The 22,132-nt window shown below is 37.2% G+C and overlaps 2 protein-coding genes and 1 pseudogene across 9 annotated transcripts in view; 1 reads left to right on the plus strand and 2 right to left on the minus strand.

The window, feature by feature from the left end:
• LOC127813340 (tetraspanin-10) overlaps positions 1–22,132 on the plus strand; it is a 50,764-nt gene that overhangs the window by 6,907 nt on the left and 21,725 nt on the right. For 2 of the 7 annotated variants that reach the window (XM_052354276.1, XM_052354275.1), the window contains exons 1-8: positions 616–1,141; positions 1,224–1,271; positions 1,621–1,669; positions 1,792–1,875; positions 1,975–2,042; positions 2,330–2,455; positions 2,545–2,620; positions 2,930–3,045. In XM_052354276.1, coding sequence (XP_052210236.1) covers positions 822–1,141; positions 1,224–1,271; positions 1,621–1,669; positions 1,792–1,875; positions 1,975–2,042; positions 2,330–2,455; positions 2,545–2,620; positions 2,930–2,995 — 837 coding nt within the window. In that variant the 5' untranslated portion in view covers positions 616–821 and the 3' untranslated portion in view covers positions 2,996–3,045. Of the gene's footprint in view, positions 1–615; positions 1,142–1,223; positions 1,272–1,620; positions 1,670–1,791; positions 1,876–1,974; positions 2,043–2,329; positions 2,456–2,544; positions 2,621–2,929; positions 3,046–3,197; positions 4,865–10,847; positions 10,973–12,165; positions 12,314–22,132 lie in introns of those variants that run through there. The other 5 variants (XM_052354273.1, XM_052354277.1, XM_052354272.1 and 2 more) reach the window with 5 other exon arrangements.
• Positions 3,354–4,738, minus strand: LOC127813425 (salutaridine reductase-like; annotated as a pseudogene).
• On the minus strand, positions 10,870–12,992 carry LOC127813338 (salutaridine reductase-like). Of its 2 annotated transcripts, none has more exons than XM_052354270.1 (5): positions 12,824–12,992; positions 12,163–12,406; positions 11,942–12,016; positions 11,494–11,673; positions 10,870–11,384 (listed from the first exon to the last, which is right to left on the minus strand). In XM_052354270.1, exons 1-5 carry the CDS (start codon positions 12,859–12,861, stop codon positions 11,004–11,006), a joined length of 918 nt encoding a protein of 305 aa, XP_052210230.1. In that variant the 5' UTR covers positions 12,862–12,992; the 3' UTR covers positions 10,870–11,003. The 2 variants fall into 2 exon arrangements, with proteins under 2 accessions (XP_052210230.1, XP_052210229.1); XM_052354269.1 differs by having other exon boundaries at positions 12,163–12,418.

Below are 22,132 nucleotides of genomic sequence, written 5' to 3' on the forward strand. Positions count from 1 at the left end.
TGAATTCTTCTTTATCTTCCACATCATACAAGCAGCTAGTTCACAGACTCGTTTGGTCCTGGATAGCTGCATCAGATCTCTTGTTGGCCCTGCCAAAGAGCAAATGAACAATTTGCTGCATGAATGATATTACTTGTTAGTGAAGTCATGTAAGTGAGGCTTTTGAAGTACTTTTGGTGTGAACTTCTAGTTGATTTATAGACATGGTTTATTTTCCAAACTGAAGCATTTGTATAGAGCTAGAGTCTAGTCCAATGATGTATAAAGGATATATAGGTAAAGGAAACCAGGGCAACAGCTTCACTCTTTGTGTGCAAAAGGAAGGGTCAAATGTACCTAGTTTAGCTGTCTATACATGAGGAGAGGGAGCTTTGGAGGTTTGAATCCTTTGGTTTTCAGGTCATAGTAGAATAATCTTTTACATTTTAAAGATGACCCCCACAATAAATATGCTGGTAGCAAAGGCATGGATATATCTTTTTTATCAATTCAAAGCAAATATGCATTAGATTGAGAGAGTTAGCACAGCAGGGTGTTGGCGGTTTAGTAGTGTTTGGGGTGTCCTTTATGGGCAGTGTTGGAATGCCTTTTCGTGGTCAAGTTGTTTTTTGGGGGGGGGGGGGGGGGAGATTATGATTTTTTGAGGTTTATTCTTTAGATTTATCTTTTTATTTTTTATTGTGGGCAGTGATACCATAGATAGTGAGTTTCCTTTTTATGAGGGCTTTTTTTTTTTTTCCAGTTGGTAGGAACAGGGAGGTGATGATGGACCAGTAGTTCTATTCTTTTAAGGACGTTAGTGACAGACCTCTGTTCATGTCATGTGGGTTGGGGTTATTCATTTGGAAATTAGAGGCTTGTTTGAATGGTGTTTGATGCAAGAAAATGACACAGTAGAGAGCAGAGCAGTTGAAGGAACCTTTCTCAAGTCCCTACTATTGTGGTTTAGGTGTTTTTGTCTTTCATCTTCTATTCTCTTTCTCGATGAGCTGTATGTTTTCTCCTCTTTTGTTGTCAGCCCCCGCTCCCCTTTGGCAGTTTTACCACAAGATTATATCCTTTCTCCAATTGGCATCACTCGTTACATGACACATTCCTGCATTTATGGCATCTGTCTTTCTTCCTCATTGTACAGAAGCAGGTTCGCTGCCATGTTCATTATGATGAGTACAATATCTGTGATTTAGTTTTCTGACTTGGATCTTTCCTCCTTGTTTTGTTAGGTTTATTGTAACCAATAATGGATCTGGTCACAACATAGCTGGTTTGAGGTAAGATCACCTAATTGAGTTGATACTGTCCCTCATTTTCTTGGATGAGAGAGCGGTATCTCTGATTATGCATGATCCTTTAGAAAATGAGCTCCTGAATGATGAGGAAAGAAGTATGAAGTTATAGTAAAGTACCATTAAACATCTCTTCTGCAGGGCCCTTGTGCCTCAATAACTGTGGTTTACTTTTTTGTGACTTCAATTAAATATGATATAAGATCTATTATATAATGGCTTTACAGAGGATATAATCCTTCTTGTTATATCTTCATTGCTTCTAAACATTTGCTTCTTTGGGTAGATGAAGTGGGATTGTCTCAACAGTGGCTGTTGATGTTTTTTTGCACAGGTACAAGGAGTATCAACTTCAAGATTACAGTTCATGGTTTTTAAGACAGGTGCACAAGTTTGAAGTATCAGCATCAGCATGACAATTTTCTCTCTTTCTTTTTTTTTTTTTTAAGTTTTGTGTTTTTGTTTTTTCAATTTTTTATTTCTTAATCATGCTTCCTTTCCCCAGCTAAACAATAGCCACAACTGGGCACGTCTAAGGAGTTGTCTTGTGAAGTCTGATGACTGTAATAACCTGTCCAAAAATTATAAGGTCCATTTAAGCAGCATTCTCTTTCTTGTTACTTTTCTAACATTGGAAAGCAGCCCACTTTCGTTCAATAGATTTTTTAAAATTCACGGCTTCATGCAGACTCTTAAACAGTACAAGCTTGCAAAACTTACTCCCATTGAGGCTGGCTGCTGTCGACCACCATCTGAGTATGTTCCTTTGACCTTGTGTACTGGTCATTTATATTTTAGTTTCTCCCCCTTTACTAATAAGTTTATGCATCTGTAGCAGCAGTTGTAAATTCGTAATGCAAGTAAGGTGCATGGATCTTCATTTTATTTTTCTTTCTTCAACATAGTCTTTTTTCCCCTGGATTCTTCAATACATTCTGGAAGAATCTATTTTTCTTTCTTCAACTGTTTATCTCCTGACTTTTTTCCCCTGCCTATTTTTCTTTCTTCAACAGTCATTTAACAACTGTTTATCTCTTCCATAGATGTGGGTATCCTGCTGTTAATGCCTCATACTATGACTTGAGCTTTCATCCAATCAGTTCCAACAAGGATTGCAAACTTTACAAAAATTCGAAGTCAATCAAATGTTATAATTGCGATTCCTGCAAGTAAACATCTTTACTTCTCCATTTCATTTGTTAATTCTAGTATGAGATCCTCATATCCCTCTGTGTTTCTCTTCATCTTTCCTGTCCAGGGCTGGAGTTGCACAATACATGAAAACTGAATGGAGGGTGGTAGCAATCTTTAACGTGGTTCTGTTTGTTGTTTTGGTGAGAAATACCTATATATATGGAACATATAAAATTATATATCACTATTAGCTAAAATAGAGTGATTATGAATATGAAAATATGAAAATATGAAGTATTTTTAAAATTTTATATTCCCAAAATTTAATGATTATGTTACAAATGCAGCTGATTTTTGTATATTATCATTTTGTCAAGTACATGTTAATAAGCTTTATATTGATCACATTTCTAAATTTGGGTCATACTATTGCTGTAATCTTTTTTTTTTGTTCTTTCTCTTGTTTTTGGGCCCATTCCTTTTTCTGACTGACCTTTTCATTACATCAGTCAATAGTCTACTTTGTTGGGTGCTGTGCGAGACAAAATGCTGCAAGGAGCCACTCCAAAGTTTGAAGCTCAGTTGGAAATCTGCTCACTTTCCTTGAGGGTCACAAATTCTATATGTGAGTTGTTCATTGTTTATGCTTCTGTACAAACAGGGATGAACGTCCTTGTTTTCAAGCTTTGAGTTATATTATGTAAAGGTCTAATTGTTTCGACATAGAAGAATGGCAGATCTATTTTCTGAGATTCTTTGTTTTTCATCTTTCTGCAGTTGTCAACACATTATGTAGATAGAGCTCAATATTGAACTTTAAAGATCGAAAGGAATACTATTTCACTGCCATCAGCTGGTGCCCTTGTCCCTCCTCCCATAAGATACACATGCCCATGTTTCACAATCTATAATCAGAAAATTGTGGGATGCTCATCACTGGAAGGATGATGCATGCATCTCATCGAAGTAGAGGCCAGAAGGTCCATCATCAGGCAACAACGCCAGCACCACTGGAGCTCTGGCACCTTCTTCTGGTGTCAAGTTTCCCATGTGATATGTCAAATCTGTCTTGACACGTCCAGGATGAACACAGTTAACCCGAAAACGAGGGAATCTCCTTGCTAGGATCCTTGTATATGCATTTATGGCAGCTTTAGACACTCTGTAGGCAGATGATGTGGTAGGCCAACCATTTGCCTTAAGCTTTTCTTCCTTAAAATCCCTTAGAAATATCTGCAAAATCTTGTCTATAGCATCTTCACTAAGTCTCTCAACATCTTCCAGCTCTGATTCTTGATAAACTGAATCCAGAAAAAAGAAACTATTAGAGCACATCAGTTATTCTCTCTGTCTGTCTGACTCGAAGATTCTGGTGCCATTAGAATAGGAAGATTCTAGAATGTTGAATTTACCCTCAACAGTCCGAAACGTGAGGAGACATTGACTATTCTTGGCGACCCCGAGAGTTGGAGGAGAGGAAGTAGAGCTTCAGTCACTCCTTTTGTGCCATAGTAATTAGTTTTAACACAATTCGCTGCCTTATCATAAGGCTGCACCATGAATTTCAGTAATTCTGCATTCTCATCATTCACCTGTACAAGTTATTAGATCAAACTGGGAATTATTGTAATTAAGAGTGGCATTTGTCTGAACTTTTCAAATTCAATCGGTGCTTGTGGCCATTAGAACTGATATCTTGTCATATAAGCAAGTTATCTATTTTAATTCAAACCGATAACTATTGTTTTCTTTTATATTATCAATTGTCTTGTTCTTCAAGAGTTGAATATTTTCTTACAGCATGAGATGCTCATTATTTGATATGAATTTGTCAATACTTACAGTGCCACCTGCAAGAATGAAGGCTCTGAAAGCTTCATCATCTGTTATAGCTCCACCTACCCCTGCATTATTGAGCTGCTTATATATATATATATTATATTCATTTACGGGGTGATGATAGCCGTATATTGTCATACACAGTGATGATTGGCGAGTTAGAGTTCATATAACGGATCACAACTAGTGAAACTGACTTGTTATGTTGTTTGTTACCAGGATATCAAGTTTTCCGAACTCAGTTTGCAGAAACCTCACGAGGGAAGCAATGCTGGCTGCGTCCTTGACATCAAGCTGATGAAAAACCACATTTGACAGCCCAGAAGCCTTGAGATCTTCAACAGCTCCGGCACCCTTTTCTCGTCTCTTGCCGTCAACACAACAACGACCCCTTCCGACGCTAGACGCCGGCATATCTCCAGTCCAATCCCCTTGTTGCCCCCTGTAACTACTGCATACCTGAGAACATGATTCTGCATTAATTAGTGATGTGATAAAGTTAAAAAAGATATTGTTTGGCACATATGACCAAATTATTCATTAAGACGACACCTTCGTCATCAATTAATTTGGGTACCAATTAATTAGGGTACGCAATTTTGTTATTTAGCAATATATAATCTGGCATGAAATCATATCAATAAGCATCAGACATGATAATCGATAATTATCATGTCTTAAATGCATGCCAAACGGCTCGTTTTGTCTCAATCCATACTCGAGATGAGATGAGAACAGAAGAGAAGAGAAGGCAGTTTTCTCTCTGAGAACCTTTCGTGCATCTAAAACGAAAGAACAGAAAAGCATAGAAACAGAACCTTTGGGCCTCAGAAACGGTGGCGTTTTCTTCTTCCATGCGCGGCGAAAGCACAAGAGCGCAGCGGAGCAATAGCACCGGAAAGCAGGCAATGGCTGTGAAAGTAGCAGAGCAGAGGGCAGATTATGACTTCGGCTTCCTCTCATGGTCCATTAGGTACCTTTCAATCAATTGAGCGATTTGACGTCACCAAGAGTGTTGTGTGATATATATATATATATAATATGGGCAGATCCAAGTCCCTCCTAATCTGCCCCTATATATATAATATTTTTATATTATTTTTTGAGTTATATTATATAATAGGGGTGAAAAGACCAAAACACCCTTTATTGCACAGCCTAGCTCCTTTCTCCCTTCTCCCATGACGGATTTGCGCGTAGAGCCCTCGTCTCCCTCCTCTCTGCCTTCTCCGCGTGATTGCCGACCGTCGCGCCGCGCCTCGCCTCCAACATCGTCGCCTTGTCGACCATCGTTGGATACAATGACGGTCGGTGAGGCGATGATGCTGGCGGCGAGACGAGGTGCGGCGAACGCACGGAGAAAACAGAGAAGAGGGAGGCGAGGGCTCTACAAAACAGCCATGAGAGAAGAGAGAGAGGCAAAGGTGGGCGAGGGCAATTGGGTCATTTTGACCCCATTCGGTAAGCCGGTTTGTAAGAGCATCGAACAATGTAGAATTATCCTTATTTTTTTCTCTGCATGTGCCTCTAATTATTACACAAAGGGACAAAACATGATATTTCTTAATCTTTTTACGACCTTCGTTGAACAACAAGTACATAATATTTTTTTAAATATATTTCCTATATCATGTTTTGACACTTCCAAATTCCAATGCTTCTATTTGTTACTCTATTACATACATATACATATACTCTATTTAATCTAATCAACCAATCAATCAAACTAATCTTAGAATTAAGTATTCTTCGTTGTTTTGATTACTTAAGCTTGTTTTATTTTGTGTTAATTGTGCAAAAGTTTGTGACCTTTTGCAAATAATAATTTCCACATATTAATTTTGAGGAAAAAAGGTATTGAAGAAGATTAGTACTTATAGAGTAACTCTAAAGTAAGTTGTTATTTTAGAGTGCTAAATTACTTATTTGTAACTTTGAACAATGTTATAACATTCCTAAATTATAAATCTGTTTTAATGATAGATGCTAAAATGGGGGTATTATTTTAATATTTTTTATTAAAAAATATAATTAAACTTAATGGTTATATAAATCAATTATATATATACACCAATATATATGTAATTAAACCAAAATAAAACAATTATTTTAAATTAAAATCAATTATATATATATAGACAAAGCAAAGACCCCTGCCACCTTTCCTTTCCCTTTCTCCTTCTACGTCTCCTTCCCTTTTCCTTTTCTCTGTGCCTCTTTCCCCTCGACAGCTCACCACCTTTTGCCCTCGATCGGTTGTTGCTTGTGGCTCGCCCTTATCAGCTCTCCCCTCGGTGGCTTGCCTCGCTTTCGCTTGTTGCCTCTCTTGACTTTCTCGCTCTGTCACTCACTGGCTTACCCCTTTGGCCCTCCGTCGCTTGTTGGTTGATCTTTACCTCTCTGGCTCTCTCTCGCTCCATCGCTCGTCTCGCCTAAAAACCTTACTTCAGGTAATCTATGTATTTATAAATTTTTTTGATTGAAATAGAGTTGTTGAATTTAAAATGGCACATCTCCTTTCTCTTTCTAGAATTTGAAAAATTGGCACCCTAAGAAGATTGTTGCCATTTTGCAACCTTGAACACCACCCCCCGTTGGAGTGAAAATTTTTAAATTTGGGATGTCATTTTGGTAATTATGGAGTTGGCACCCCGAATGACACTCCCTCTTGGAGTTGCTCTAAGGGCAACTCTTTGAACTGATAAATCATTGTTTTTCTTTTATAAATGTAGTGTTTGATAAACGAGTACTAATACGAGAATACTTCTCCCCGTCCTTTTTAATTTCTAGTAAGTAGTATAATAATAAAAAATATTATGTAAAAGATTTATAAATGACAAGAGTAACATCCTAACCACTCTTTAATTTTTTACTTGTCATTTACGTTTCTAATATTATTTTACTAATTAAAAATTCTCGTATTAATTATAATCATCACATTAAATAAATTTTGCTTTATTTCCTTTTCATGCTTACATTTTGTTGTCTTCGTAAAAATAGAATAATGATCGGAGTTATGATTGATGATGGTATCATCAGTTATGTAATGTCTCTTTATTTGAGGAGATTAAAGAGATTGTGTTATTGTCTTCTCTGTCTAACATCTCTTTCATTAAAAATGTGACACATGACTAATGACGCTATCATCAATTATCTTATTTTGAGTAAGGGTTCGACACTCTTTGCAATGCAGTCTCTACCGAGAGACTGCTTGGTGTTCGTGCCTACCCTTACCATTGTACAGAGAATCCGTTCGTGCACCACACCCGTGGTTCACTCACTAGAAAGAGGGGGAAGAACTAAGAGGCAAGTTTCTTATTATAAGAAGCTAGATCAGAGCTTTTAGGGGGAAGGCTCCCCCAGGGACGGAGCTAGAAATTTTTTTCACTAAGGGCAAAATTTATTAAAGAAAAAATAATAAATAATATAAATATATTAAAAATTAACATCATTTATTTAATTTCTCTCTATTAACATCTTTTACAACCAACGGAGATTTTTGTTTTAAAAATCTCTCCATGACTATTTCAAATTTAATATAACAAATAATAATTAGATAATACACAAATTCATAAATTCACAAATTATGTGATTGATCCAACAATCAAAATATCAAATTATGTGCGCTTGTGCAATTAATCCAACAATCTAAATATCAAATTATGTGCAATTGATCCAACAATCAAAATATCGTGCAATTGATTCAACAATCAAAATATGAAATTATGTGCGCCTATATAATTGACTTAACAATCAAAATATCAAATATGTGCGCCTGTACAATTGCTCTAACAATTGAAATATCAAATTATGTGTGCTTGTGCAATTAATAAACTTATTTATCAATCTTAACATCACATTAACAAACTTATTTTTGAGAAATCTAATATCAATTAATCTAACATCAGTTAACAAAATTCAAGTTTACTTAATTAATTTTAAAATTGAAAAAAAAGATTTTACAACAAAAATTAGTGAAGCAGAAGCTTACTACTGTGCTGCTCACTGATTACGTGAAGTAGGGCCGAGAGTCCAAGACAAAGAGCCGAAGAGGCAATTAGGCAGGCAGTAGTGAGCGACTGAGGGCCGGAGCTCAGAGGGGCGAGCGACGGAGCGAGGTTGCGATAGAGCTCAGAGAGGCAATAGTAAGCGAGATCGAGACTATGAGAGACCGAGGTTCGAGGGGAGAGCTTGCGATCGGTGAAGGCGAGCGACGAGACGACTGAGGCATCACCGGCAAGCGACGGAGCCACCGAGCCAGACAGAGATAAAAGCATAAGGCAAGGGGTGGGCGACGATTGGCGCTTGAGTAAAAGAGGAAATGAAGGTGGGAAGGTCTGCAGATTTAATGGTTAGGCCCCAGTGCGAGCCATGGGTCGCACTGGGCGAGCCATGGGTCGCACTGGGCCTATGCTGGCTCGTCCTGAACCCCTTCTAGTCAATAATGTGCAAGGAAGGAATAGAATAAGGGCAGTATCATGTTTGTAACTAGCAACTAGTAGTAGCAGTAGTCATAGCGCCATACTCTTACTCAAAGTAAGATAACCATTATAACTCACTTTAAAGACTCCTTATATGACCTAATATATATATATATATATATATACACACACAACTATATTGAACTGGAATTGAGTGTTTAAATTTAGATTGATTTCTTTAATTATCAAATTATATTTATTAAATTGTTTTAATGATAGACTAATGTTTGTTCTCGTGTCTCAAAGATTGCACTAAGCTGCTCTACCTTGTTAACTTATATATTTTCAAGCTTTTGTTGTAACATTACTCGTAAAAATATTATCATCACAAAAAAAAGAGAATAATGAGGAAAAAAGTATGAAGTTATAGCAAAGTACCATTAAACATCTCTTCTGCAGGGCCCTTGTGCCTCAATAACTGTGGTTTACATTTTTTGAATTCACTTAAACATGATATAAGATATAATGGCTTTACAGAGAATATAATTCTTCTTGTATATCTTCCTTGCTTCTAAACATTTGCTTCTTTGGGTGGATGAAGTGGGATTGTCTCAACAGTGGCTGTTGGATGTTTTTTTGCTCCGGTACAAGGAGTATCAACTTCAAGATTACAGTTCATGGTTTTTAAGACAGGTGCACAAGTTTGAAGTATCAGCATCAGCATGACAATTTTCTATCTCTCTTTTTTTTTTTTTTTTAATTTTTTATTTCTTAATCATGCTTCCTTTCCCCAGATAAACAATAGCCACAACTGGGCGCGTCTAAGGAGTTGTCTTGTGAAGTCTGATTACTGTAATAACCTGTCCAAAAATTATAAGGTCCATTTAAGCAGCATTCTGTTTCTTGTTACTTTTCTAACATTGGAAAGCAGCCCACTTTCGTTCAATAGAGTTTTTAAAATTCACCGCTTCATGCAGACTCTTAAACAGTACAAGCTTGCAAAACTTACTCCCATTGAGGCTGGCTGCTGTCGACCACCATCTGAGTATGTTCCTTTGCCCTTGTGTACTGGTCATTTATATTTTAGTTTCTCCCCCTTAACTGATAAGTTTATGCATCTGTAGCAGCAGTTGTAAATTCGTAATGCAAGTAACGTTCATGGAACTTCATTTTATTTTTTCTTTCTTCAACATCGTCTTTTTCCCCTGGATTCTTCATTATATTTTTCTTTCTTCAACTGTTTATCTCCTGACTATTTTCCCCTGCCTATTTTTCTTTCCTCAACACAGTCATTTAACAACTGTTTATCTCTTCCATAGATGTGGGTATCCTGCTGTTAATGCCTCATACTATGACTTGAGCTTTCATCCAATCAGTTCCAACAAGGATTGCAAACTTTACAAAAATTTGAAGTCAATCAAGTGTTATAATTGCGATTCCTGCAAGTAAACATCTTTACTTCTCCATTTTATGAAATCCTCATATCCCTTTGTGTTTCTAATCATCTTTCCTGTCCAGGGCTGGAGTTGCACAATACAAGAAAACTGAATGGAGGGTGGTACCAATCTTTAACGTGGTTCTGTTTGTTGTTTTGGTGAGAAATACCTATATATATATGGAACATATAAAATTATATATCACTATTAGCTAAAATAGAGTGATTATGAATATGAAAATATGAAGTATTTTTGAAATTTTATATTCCCAAAATTTAATGAAATTATGTTACAAATGCAGCTGATTTTTGTAAATTATCATTTTGTCAACTACATGTTAATAAGCTTTATATTGATCTTGATCACATTTCTAAATTTGGGTCATATTATTGCTATAGTCCTTTTTTTTTTCTTCTTTTTTGGGCTCATTCCTTTTTCTGATTGACCTGTTTCATTACATCAGTCAATAATCTACTTTGTTGGGTGCTGTGCGAGACGAAATGCTGCAAGGAGCCACTCCAAAGTTTGAAGCCCAGTTGGAAATCTGCTCACTTTCCTTGAGGGTCACAAATTCTATATGGGAGTTGTTCATTGTTTATGCTTCTCTACAAACAGAGCTGAACGTCCTTGTTGTCAAGCTTTGAGTTATATTATGTAAAGGTCTAATTGTTTCGACATAGAAGACTGGCAAATCTAGTTTCTGAGATTCTTTGTTTTTCATCTTTCTGCAGTTGTCAACACATTATGTAGATAGAGCTCAATATTGAACTTAAAAGATCGAAAGGAATACTATTTCACTGCCATCAGCTGGTGCCCTTGCCCCTCCTCCCGAAAGATACACATGCCCATGTTTCACAATCTATAATCAGAAAATTGTGGGATGCTCATCACTGGAAGGATGATGCATTCATCTCGTCAAAGTAGAGGCCAGAAGGTCCATCATCAGGCAACAACGCCAGCACCACTGGAGCTCTGGCACCTTCTTCTGGTGTCAAGTTTCCCATGTGATATGTCAAATCTGTCTTGACACGTCCAGGATGAACACAGTTAACCCGAAAACGAGGGAATCTCCTCGCTAGGATCCTTGTATATCCATTTATGGCAGCTTTAGACACTCTGTAGGCGGATGATATGGTAGGCCAACCATTTGCCTTTAGCTTGTCTTCCTTAAAATCCCTTAGAAACATCTGCAAAATCTTGTCTATCGCATCTTCACTAAGTCTCTCAACATCTTCCAGCTCTGATCGAGCCCTCTCATTCTTGATAAACTGAATCCAGAAAAAAGAAACTATTAGAGCACATCAGTTATTCTCTGTCTGTCTGACTCGAAGATTCGGGTGCCATTAGAATAGGAAGATTCAAGAATGTTGAATTTACCCTCAACAGTCCGAAACGTGAGGAGACATTGACTATTCTTGGCGACCCCGAGAGTTGGAGGAGAGGAAGTAGAGCTTCAGTCACTCCTTTTGTGCCATAGTAATTAGTCTTAACACAATTCGCTGCCTTATCATAAGTCTGCACCATGAATTTCAGTGATTCTGCATTCTCATCGTTCACCTGTACATGTTATTAGATCAAACCCGGAATTATTGTAATTAAGAGTGGCATTTGTCTGAACTTATTTCAAATTCAATCGGTGCTTGTGGCCATTAGAACTGATATCTTGTCATATAAGCAAGTTCTCTATTTTAATTGGAACCGATAACTTTTTTTTTTTTCTTTTCTGTTCTGTCCTCGAGTTATATTATCAATTGTTCTTCAAGAGTTGAATATTTTCTTACAGCATGAGATGTTCATTATTTGATATGAATTTGTCAATACTTACAGTGCCACCTGCAAGAATGAAGGCTCTGAAAGCTTCATCATCTATTATAGCTCCACTTTCCCCTGCATTATTGACCTGCTTATATATATATATATATATATTATATTCATTTACGGGGTGATGATAGCCGTATATTGTCATACACAGTGATGATTGGCAAGTTAGAGTTCATATAACGGATCACAGCTAGTGAAACTAAGACTTGTTATGTTGTTTGTTACCAGGATATCAAGTTTTCCGAACTCAGTTTGCAGAAACCTCGCGAGGGAAGCAATGCTGGCTGCATCCTTGACATCAAGCTGATGAAGAACCACATTTGACAGCCCAGAAACCTTAAGATCTTCAACAGCTCCGGCACCCTTCTTCTCGTCTCTTGCCGTCAACACGACAACGATCCCTTCCGACGCTAGACGCCGGCATATCTCCAGTCCAATCCCCTTGTTGCCCCCTGTAACTACTGCATACCTGAACATGATTCTGCATTAATTAGTGATGCGATAAAGTTAAAAAAGATATTGTTTGGCACATATGACCAAATTATTCATTTGCTAAAAATCATGAAGCATCGGAGCTAATCCCCACGGATGGATAGTTGGTTCATATGACCAAATTATTCATTAAGATGACACCTTCGTCATCAATTAATTTGGGTACCCGATTTTGTTATTTAGCAATATATAATCTAGCATGAAATCATATCAATAAGCATCAAACATGATAATATTCGATAATTATCATGTCTTAAAATGCATGCCAAACGGCTGGTTTTGTCTCAATCCATACTTGAGATGAGATGAGAAAAGAAGAGAAGAGAAGACAGTTTCCTCTCTTAGAACCTCTCGTGTATCTAAACGAAAGAACAGAAAAGCATAGAAACAGAACCTTTGAGCCTCAGAAACGTTGGCGTTTTCTACTTCCATGCGCGGCGAAAGCACAAGAGCGCTGCGGAGCAGTAGCACCGGAAAGCAGGCAACGGCTGTGAGAGTGGCAGAGCAGAGGTGTTGGCAAATTATGACTTTGGCTTCCTCTCGTGGTGGTTCATTAGGTACCTTTCAATCAATTGAGCGATTTGACATCACCAAGAGTGTTGTGTGGTATCTATATAATCTGGATAATGTTACACGTACGTAAAGGTGGACAGAACGTTGAACAACTTCAATAAAATTACTACATTAACCCTTAATCTAAAAGACAATTTTACCCTCACCTCTTACCCTCTCTCAAAACCACCTCCCAAATTTCAAGCTAAATTTCAACTGTGATTAAGCCCGATTCTCTCAAAACTTAAATTATAAAAGTGGTAGATCTGTCTCTTGACTTTTCATACCATTTTAAATCAACTCAATCGAAACTCTTACGAGTGAGTTATGACCAAAATTTGAAAGTATGTCGAATCTATCCAGAACCATCCATTCTTCATTTAAGCTTCTCAAATCCGGATTCGGGTCGGTCCATTCGGGCATCTTCTTAAACCCAACAAGTGCGTTTTCTACAAACAAGTTTCAGAGCCATTATCTTGATGTATGTCTTGATTAGGCCCCATTATATATATATCTTGATTAAGCTCCATTATATGTATATCAATTGAGCGATTTGACGTCACCAAGAGTGTTGTGTGATATATATATATATATAATATATATATATAGGGGCAGATCGAGGGAGGGACTTGGGCAGATCTGCCCCTATATATATATTTATATAACATTTTTATATTATTTTTTTCTAAACATAACATTTTTATATTATTTTTTTCTAAACATGTGCCTCTAATTATTAAAGGGACGAAATTCTTTCTTAATCTCTTTACGACATTCATTGAACAATAAGCACATATTATTTTTTTAAAATATATTTCCTATATCTTATTCTCACTCTTCAAATACTTCTATTTGTTACTCTATGACATACATATACATATACTCTATTTAATCTAATCAACCAAGCAATCAAATTAATCTTATAATTACATATTCTTCATTGTTTTGATTACTTAAGCTTGTTTTATTTTGTGTTAATTGTGTAAAAGTTTGTGAGCTTTTGCAAAGAATAATTTTGATATATTAATTTTGAGGAAAAAAATTATTGAAGAAGATTAGTACTTAAAGAGCAACTCGAGAGGGAGTTGCTATTTTGGGGTGCTAAATCACTTATTTGTAATTTTGAACAGTGTTATGACATTCTTGAATTATAAATCTGCTCCAATGATATATGTGTTAAAATAAGGATGGTATTTTAATTTTTTTTATTAAAAAATATAATTAAACTGAACGATTATATATATCAATTATATATATACCAAAATATATATGTAATTAAACCACAATAAAAATATTTATTTTAAATTAAAATCAATTATATATATATAGGCAAAGCAAAGACCCCTGCCACTTTCTTTTTTCTTTTCCCCTTTTGTGCCTCTTTCCCTCTCTCTATGCCTCTTTCTCTTTGATGGCTCACCCTCATTTGCCATCGGTCAGTCGTTGCTCGCGGCTCACTTTCATTGGTTGTTGCCTCGCCCTCGTCGGCTTCCCCTTAGTTGCTCGCCTCGCTCTCGCTTGCTGCGTCTCTCGGCTCTCTTACTCTGTCACTTGTTAGCATCGCAGCCTCAACCTTGTCCTCGTTGGCTTGTCCCTCCAGCCCTTCGTCGCTTGCTGGTCGATCGCTACCTTTCTGGTTCTCTCTCGCTCCATCGCTTACTTGGCCTGAAAACCTTGCTTTAGGTAATCTATGTATTTATAGAACTTTTTGGTTGAAATAGAGCCGTTGAATTTAATAGTTGGAAATAGGACATCTCAATTTTCTCTCTCTAGAGGTTGGAAAATTAGCACTCCAAAAATATTGATGTTATTTTGCAACCCTGGATGCCACTTCCGTTGAAGTGAAAAATTTTAAATTTGGGATGTCATTTCGACAATTATGAAGTTAGCACCCCAAATGGCACTCGTTCTTGAAGTTGCTCTAAGGGCATCTTTTTATGTTAGAACCGCAGCACACAACAGGTATGGAAACTACACTGTTGATTCTTAATGATGGTAAATATATCCTAAGAAGGTGGTGAATTGAGATTTGTATAAATTTTCAATAATTTAAAACTTTGATTGAATGCAAAATACTATGTTTTGAAATATAGGATATATGTTTCGAAATAAACCTTTTTGATAAGTAGGTTTCAAAACCTACTATATATGTTTCGAAATACAACTCATTGTTTTACAAGTTTCGAAATATGAAATGTATGTTTCGAAATCTATTTCACTATTTTGCTTGATTTGAAATCCTTTACCTTACATTTCAAAATAATGATCTTTGAAAAAGATGATTTATATATTTAAGAGTATACCAAAGATGTTTGTATATCAAAGGTATGTTTTCTATGTATATGTATAAACTTATGCTTATGAAAACTTTGTTTTAGACTTTGATAACAAAGCATATGAAAGCATATGCAATAGGCAATAATGATAAGTGAAAGCTAAAGAACACTTGCACACAAGAAGTATAGTGGTTCGGCACCCCGCCTAGTCCACTACTTTCAAACTTATCCACTTGAAGGATTTTTCAATCCCAATCGCTTTTTACTTAGTGATCAACCACAAAAAGGGTTTTACCACGATTTACCCTAAAATCTTACAAAGTGAGTTTTTATGGGCTCAACTCAAACCTAGCATCAAGTGAGTTTTAAGGCTAAAATCGAACCTTTGACACAATGAGTTTTAGGCTCAACTCAAACCTTTACACCACAATGAGTTTTAGGCTAAACTCAATCCTTACAATAATAACAAGATAAATAATGTTTTATCTTTTACAACCCAATGAACAATAAATGCCTTACCATATGGTTGCACAAATCTTTTAACTTGAGGTGAGGAGAGCTGGAGAGATGAGACTCGTTGTTTGCACTTGCTTCTCCTTTTTCACATCACAATGCACATCTAGGATCGTATGAATGGATCTTCTTGAGAGCTTGTCAAACGGATTTAGATCACTTGTACTTGTGTGTGTGTCTCTAGTGTGTGCTCACTTGTTGTGTCTTGTTGTCTCTCTATTAATCTATTCTTGTCTTCAAATACCTGCTATTTATACCGAAAGATAGAAATCTGATCGTTTTATAGCCGTTAGAGACAAGACATAAAAGTAGGTTTCGAAACATACATAATAGGTTTCGAAACATCACAATTTTACACATAGGTTTTAAAACATACTACTTATGTTTCGAAACATACAGCCTTTCTAGCTGGATATGCACCAAGAGACAACAATGAGTGGGAAACATAATCTATTCCCCACTAACACATAATAATGATCTCCACTTCAAATTTGAATTTGAATTTTGCAAGCCATGGAGAATGCATTAAAAAATGTTTTGAGAAGCTTTTAGATAAATATTAAAAATGCAAAGCAAAAGCATCTCGAATCTTTGCTGACAGAGATATAGGTTTCGAAACGTACTATCATAGGTTTCGAAACATACCTCTCTGGAAATGAGGTTTTGAAACGTACCATCATAGATTTCGAAACACACCTCTCTAGAAATGATGTTTCAAAACATGATATATAGGTTTCAAAATAGAGTTCAAAACCTAAAACAAATGCTAATACATAAATATTTCGAAATAGCATATGCACTTGAAAACATTGAAAACTTTTTCAAAGGGGTTTCAAAACATGCATGGAAATATGACAGATTTTCAGAAATATTTGCATGAAAGCACAATCCACAACATGTATACATCACAGCTTATTTACATTAAGTAAATGTCTACATTTTCTTTTATTTATATTTTACCTCCATTTACTTTAATACATAAATGCAAATAACGAAGTATCCCCTATTTGGATTCAATAAAAATATCTAGAAAATCAAAATTCAAAACAGTAAGAAATTAGATTTTAGATTTTAGTACAAACTTACGATTTTGCGATTTAACCACCTCTAAATTATATATTTTCTATTTAATGAAAAATTCATTAAAAATCGTTTTAGCACTAATGAATGTTAGATATCAAATTACCGGGAGATAGTTTTCAAAAAATAAAACTCTTTCTTATAAAACTCTTTCTAGACTTAGTCAAAACATGGTTTTCATTTTCACAAAGTGATACATGATATTAAAATTGATATATATTGAAAACCACACACTTGACACATGACTTAGGGATTAAACCAATATATGTTTTTCATCATTAAAACTAATGTACAAAAAGTACAACAACATACACAAGTAACCAATGCCTCAAAACTAAGGAAGTAATGTAAAAGCCCCAAATAAGCCAACAACAACGTGAATATATATATATTCAGTTCACCAACTATAGCAGACAATAAATCACAACAACAAAACGTAATAGCAGCAACCAGCAAGAAACTATAGAGACTTAAACTCAGAACCTGGAATTCGCAAACCACATAAAGGAAGAAGATGTAGACCGAGGCACGCTTGGAAGCGCCGACCTAAAGACAGACTCGCCCTGCTTCGGTCACTGGCAGGCTCTGGCGGCTGTCAACGCAGGATACAATGGTCTCACTCCGGCGAACGGTGACCTCAATCGACCGGATCTGGCAGAACACAAGGAGGTTGCTCTCTGTGAGATAAAACTGTAAGCACCCCCGCCCGGATATCCCCAACCACTCGGACTACCCGAACGGGAGCGCCTACGGGAGGAGAAAAATAATGAAACACGAGACAAAGACCACCCCGACATGCATACACGAAAATAAGAACAGCGGAAGCAAAGCTCAAGACATGCATGCACTATGGGTATCCTGCTAACACAGCGGTCACAAGATAAATAAATAAACACAAACTCCTGTGCCGACATACACAAGACTCGAGAAAACACCTGGCACAGTACGAAATAATAGGTAAATCTACTTAGACATCAGAGTGGATAGGGATTGACGAGACTGCCTGTACACCACACCGACTCTGTCGTTAGACGCTGATTCCCCTGCTCGGACCCACGCTGGCACTACCTGGAATGATGGAAAGCAAGGTGAGTCGAGAGACTCAGCAAGCATAAGGAAGAAAAGGCTGAAGGCTACACAAAACCAAAAATCTCACCCCAGAATAAACCCCCAGGTACACACAAACCATGAGACGCTACAACACACCAGCTCAATAGCATAACAAAATAAAAGCACATACCGGTCCTTGGGGCCCACATAAGACACTTGGCACCCAAGTCCCATACCAACCTGCCGCTGCCCTGAAAGGCAACAAATGTCTCCACAAACCTGCGTGCGCTGTCCCAGGCCGGTACTCCCGTCACCTGTATCCGTCGGTACTCCCGACAACCGAGCCATAGGCTCCCTCGGAACGGTACTCCCGTCCAAGAACTAAATACTACCAGTATCCATGCAATGCACATAGAAATGCAATGGCGTAGTGAGCATCAACGTGATACAAGGCGCCCATACATCCAGGCATCAGGCCATGCTCCGCCCACATAGTAAACCACACGCCATGCATATGCTCGCGCTGGATGCAACCTAACCAAACTAGAATGTCCGTGTCCAAGCATTCTCAATAAATGGATATCCCAATATGCATCCCGTACCCATGTGCATATCAAATCATGAACAGTAATACAATGTATCTAATCACGCAGTAAATCACATACCAGTAGAGCTAGTCAGCAGTGCCCGGCACCGGTCAACGGCCAGTGACTAGGGGTGTCCACCCGACGGTCCACATCAGGGCCGTACAATAGTCTACCCCAGCGTCACCAACAACCGACCCCTGCCCTACTGCTCGATAGCTCTAACCGAACCATAAATAAAACCGAGAAAAACTGTAAATAAACCCGATAAAATCATAAATAAATTCGCCCGTCTAGGAACCTAATTCCCAGGCTGGTTTGGCATCATTCCCAAAGGGAGTGGGGGCGGTACAAACCCCCATAAGCTCACAACAAATAAAACTCTAGAAGCTTCAGATTTAATTTAAATTAAAACAAATGAATAAGAATAACAAATAAGGTTAAGAGCCGAATTAGAGTAAGGGAGAGAATAAAGTACAGGAAATCACGGGATGTTTCACGGGAATTAAAGATCAAGAAGAGAGGGTTAAGAGCTTGCCTTTACACGGCCGTTCCTTGCTTTTCTTGCTCACCCACTGTGAAGTAAAACGTTCGCTGGCAATAAATAAAATCGCGGCTTTAATTAAATAAATCTATCGTGTAATATAATTAATTTAGCCGTTTAAAATCCCACATAAGCGCACCACAATTAAAATCTCAAACGAGTCTCATATTTATTTTAAATTAAATCACGCTAATAAAATCCTCGAAACCACCTTAATAAATTAAATTTAAATCAAACGACTTAAAATTCCATAATTAATAAACGAGCCGAAACAAACGAAGGGAAGGTATAAAATACGAAAAATCACAGGGTTTCTCACGGGAATTAAAGAACACGAGGAAAGGGGTTGGAACTTGCCTGAAATTAGCTGATTTCGACCTCTTTCAAGCTCCCGAAGCAAATTAAATCATTTCCTAACAAATAACACAACCGGGACTCAAATTAATTAATTTTAATCGCATAAAATTTATAATTTAAACACATAATGCTTCTATTAATTTTCACCCACGTACCTGATCACTTCCCTTGCCGACAAAATCCCAAAATCCTATTATTTTTCCTCATTTTCCTTTTCTTCCATTTCTTCTTTTCTTTTCCTCTTCTTCTTCTTCTTCTTCTTCTTCTCCACGCCCACTGCTCCTGCAACTTCTTCTTCTCCTTTCCTTTCCTTCTTCTTCTTCTTTTCTTCTTCTTTTTCCTTTCTTCTTCTTCTTCTTTCTCTTCTTCCTTTCTTCTTCTCCCTTCCTTCTTCTTCTTCCGCGCTGCCTCCCCTGCACCTACGCGCGTTGCGGCCATGGCCGACGCTGCCCCAGCCGCTGCAACCTTCGGCTGCTACACCGCACGACCTCGCCGGCCGCCTTTGCTTGCCTCCAGCTCCACCGGCCGTTCCCCGTCACACGACCCCCCCCCCCCCCAGCCATGGCTGCCATCAGCTCGAACTGCCATGGCCGAACCTCCCCTGCGCGTTGCCATGGCCATCAGCTGCTTCGGCCTTCAGCCACCGCCACCTCCGGCCAGAGCTGCTTTGCTACCATGGCCGAGCAAAGCTCGACCAGCTTCTCTCCCTCTTAAGCTCTCTCTCTCTCTCCATCTCAATCTCTCGGCTCCCCCTACTTTATCTCCCTCAATCTCGATCTCTATCTCTCACCCTCTGCTCACTCTCTGCTTCATTTTGACAGAAAAGGCTACTGTGCAAGGCGTAGCCTCCAAGCATACGCCCACAGCCACATGTTTTAAACAAATTAATTTAGTTTAATTAATTTAATTTCGTTTATTATTATTATGGTTATATTATTATTCTTATCATTTTTTTTTTTTGGGATATTACAAAAACACAAAGCTAGAGGGAAAGTAGACGCTGCAAACTCGGATGTTTAGAACAAGAGACTTGACTAGCCTTTTATAGTGTAACGCCCCATTTTCCCAGAACGCGCATTCTCTTGAGATTTCAGGAATATTTTTTTTTTCAACATCATACACACAACATAAGTTTCTCGATATTCATACTATCATCATAATCATTTCCCGACAATCCTAATTATACCTTCTCATCATATCAAAATTTAAAAATTAACAGGATAAGATAGATATTAACAATCACATCAGCGGAAGCAAAGATCGAAACCTCAATGATATATAACCGATAAATTCTTTTTACAATTAAATAACCACATCGATGTTTCACATGAAAATATCAAAATATTACATAACCTCTGAATATCGTAATCATAGACAAAGACCTACAAAAACTAAACATAACAGCTACATCTAGACGACATCCTTTCCCTTGGCGCCACTGCTTTCACCTGGAATGTTTGAATATTTCAGGGACATAGTCCAAATTAGATGCTGAATCATTTAAGTGAGAGTTCAAAAACATTTTCATGAAGATATGTAAAATCATATATAAAACCTACAGATCCTGACATGCCCCAGGCTAAGAGAATCCCACATAGCACTTAGCCCTAATCGGGAAAAATGCAATCTCTCTAAAGGCGACACGACCACATCAACCCATTGGCAAACACAATCCTGCTTAAGAGGGATAACCTTGACATATGAACCCGGGAATCACCCCATTGTTATTGTTAGGCATTACGCTTCTACTCAAAAGCATTTCAAAACCCAATGCAACCCTAGCCCCAAGAGTATCACATCAGTACTATCCCTGGAATCAACGACACCTCGGTATTAATGTTATTGCTCAAAAGAACCTGGGGTGGTGTCCACTCTTAGCCCCGCCACTTAAGCCAACAACCGAGGTGGTGTCCACTTTCAACCCCGCTACTTGAGTACAGTAGGGTGAAGTCCGTCTCAGCACCGTCCCAAGTAGGTCACATAGCATTAATCCTCGGCACGCATCCCGAGTGTTGTCACTTAAGGGCTACGTCACAGATTAACAACCCACGTCTCACATGGACAACACATAACATGCCAATGCTAAAAATCATAACATGCATAACATAAAATCAACATTTCAATGTATGCAATTTACTGTACGAAAATTCAATACAAGTGTAAATAATTATTTGGGTGAACCATCGCATGAAACTAATCGCTCACGATAAACCAAAAGTGATCAAAGTAACAAGAATATGTCCTAGACATCATATGCATTCAAAGAAAAATCAATATTTATTTTCTCAATTTTCTCATAATTTTCCTCTAATTTCTTCATATTTTTCTCTCAATAATTTCAAGTAAATATCTCTTCAAGAATTTTTATAAATTTTTCTCCACAAAAATTCATAAAAAAATATTTATAAGCCTCTGGAATTTTCTGGAAATTTTCCAGATTTTTCTCCTATTTTCTCCAATTTTCATAATTAATTTTCCTTGAGAAAATTTATTTATCCTTGATTTCCTTCGAATATCCTCTATTAAAAATAACCAAAACTCATAAAATAAATTCCTTATTCTTATGAAATTTTCTCAGAATTTTATAAAAATCCATCATATTTATTTTCCATTTACATTTCCTTTCAAAAATACAAATAATTATCTCCTCAAGAAATTTCCAAGATAAAAATTCATCAAAATAAAATATTCCTTTTTCTTGAATTTATGGATATTTTTTTATAATTTTATTTCCTTTAATTCTATTT

This window comes from Diospyros lotus, chromosome 11, assembly GCF_014633365.1.
Source record: "Diospyros lotus cultivar Yz01 chromosome 11, ASM1463336v1, whole genome shotgun sequence".
Classification (NCBI taxonomy): domain Eukaryota; kingdom Viridiplantae; phylum Streptophyta; class Magnoliopsida; order Ericales; family Ebenaceae; genus Diospyros; species Diospyros lotus.

Bases quoted from the DNA above. Each gene is read 5' to 3' on its own strand.
- LOC127813338 (XM_052354269.1), bottom strand. From the start codon at position 12,861: ATGGAAGTAGAAAACGCCAACGTTTCTGAGGCTCAAAG. The intron at 12,017-12,162 runs GTAACAAACAAC...ATATATAAGCAG, and splicing joins TCGGAAAACTTGATATCCTG to GTCAATAATGCAGGGGAAAG. The intron at 11,674-11,941 runs GTAAGTATTGAC...TAACATGTACAG, and splicing joins TCATTCTTGCAGGTGGCACT to GTGAACGATGAGAATGCAGA.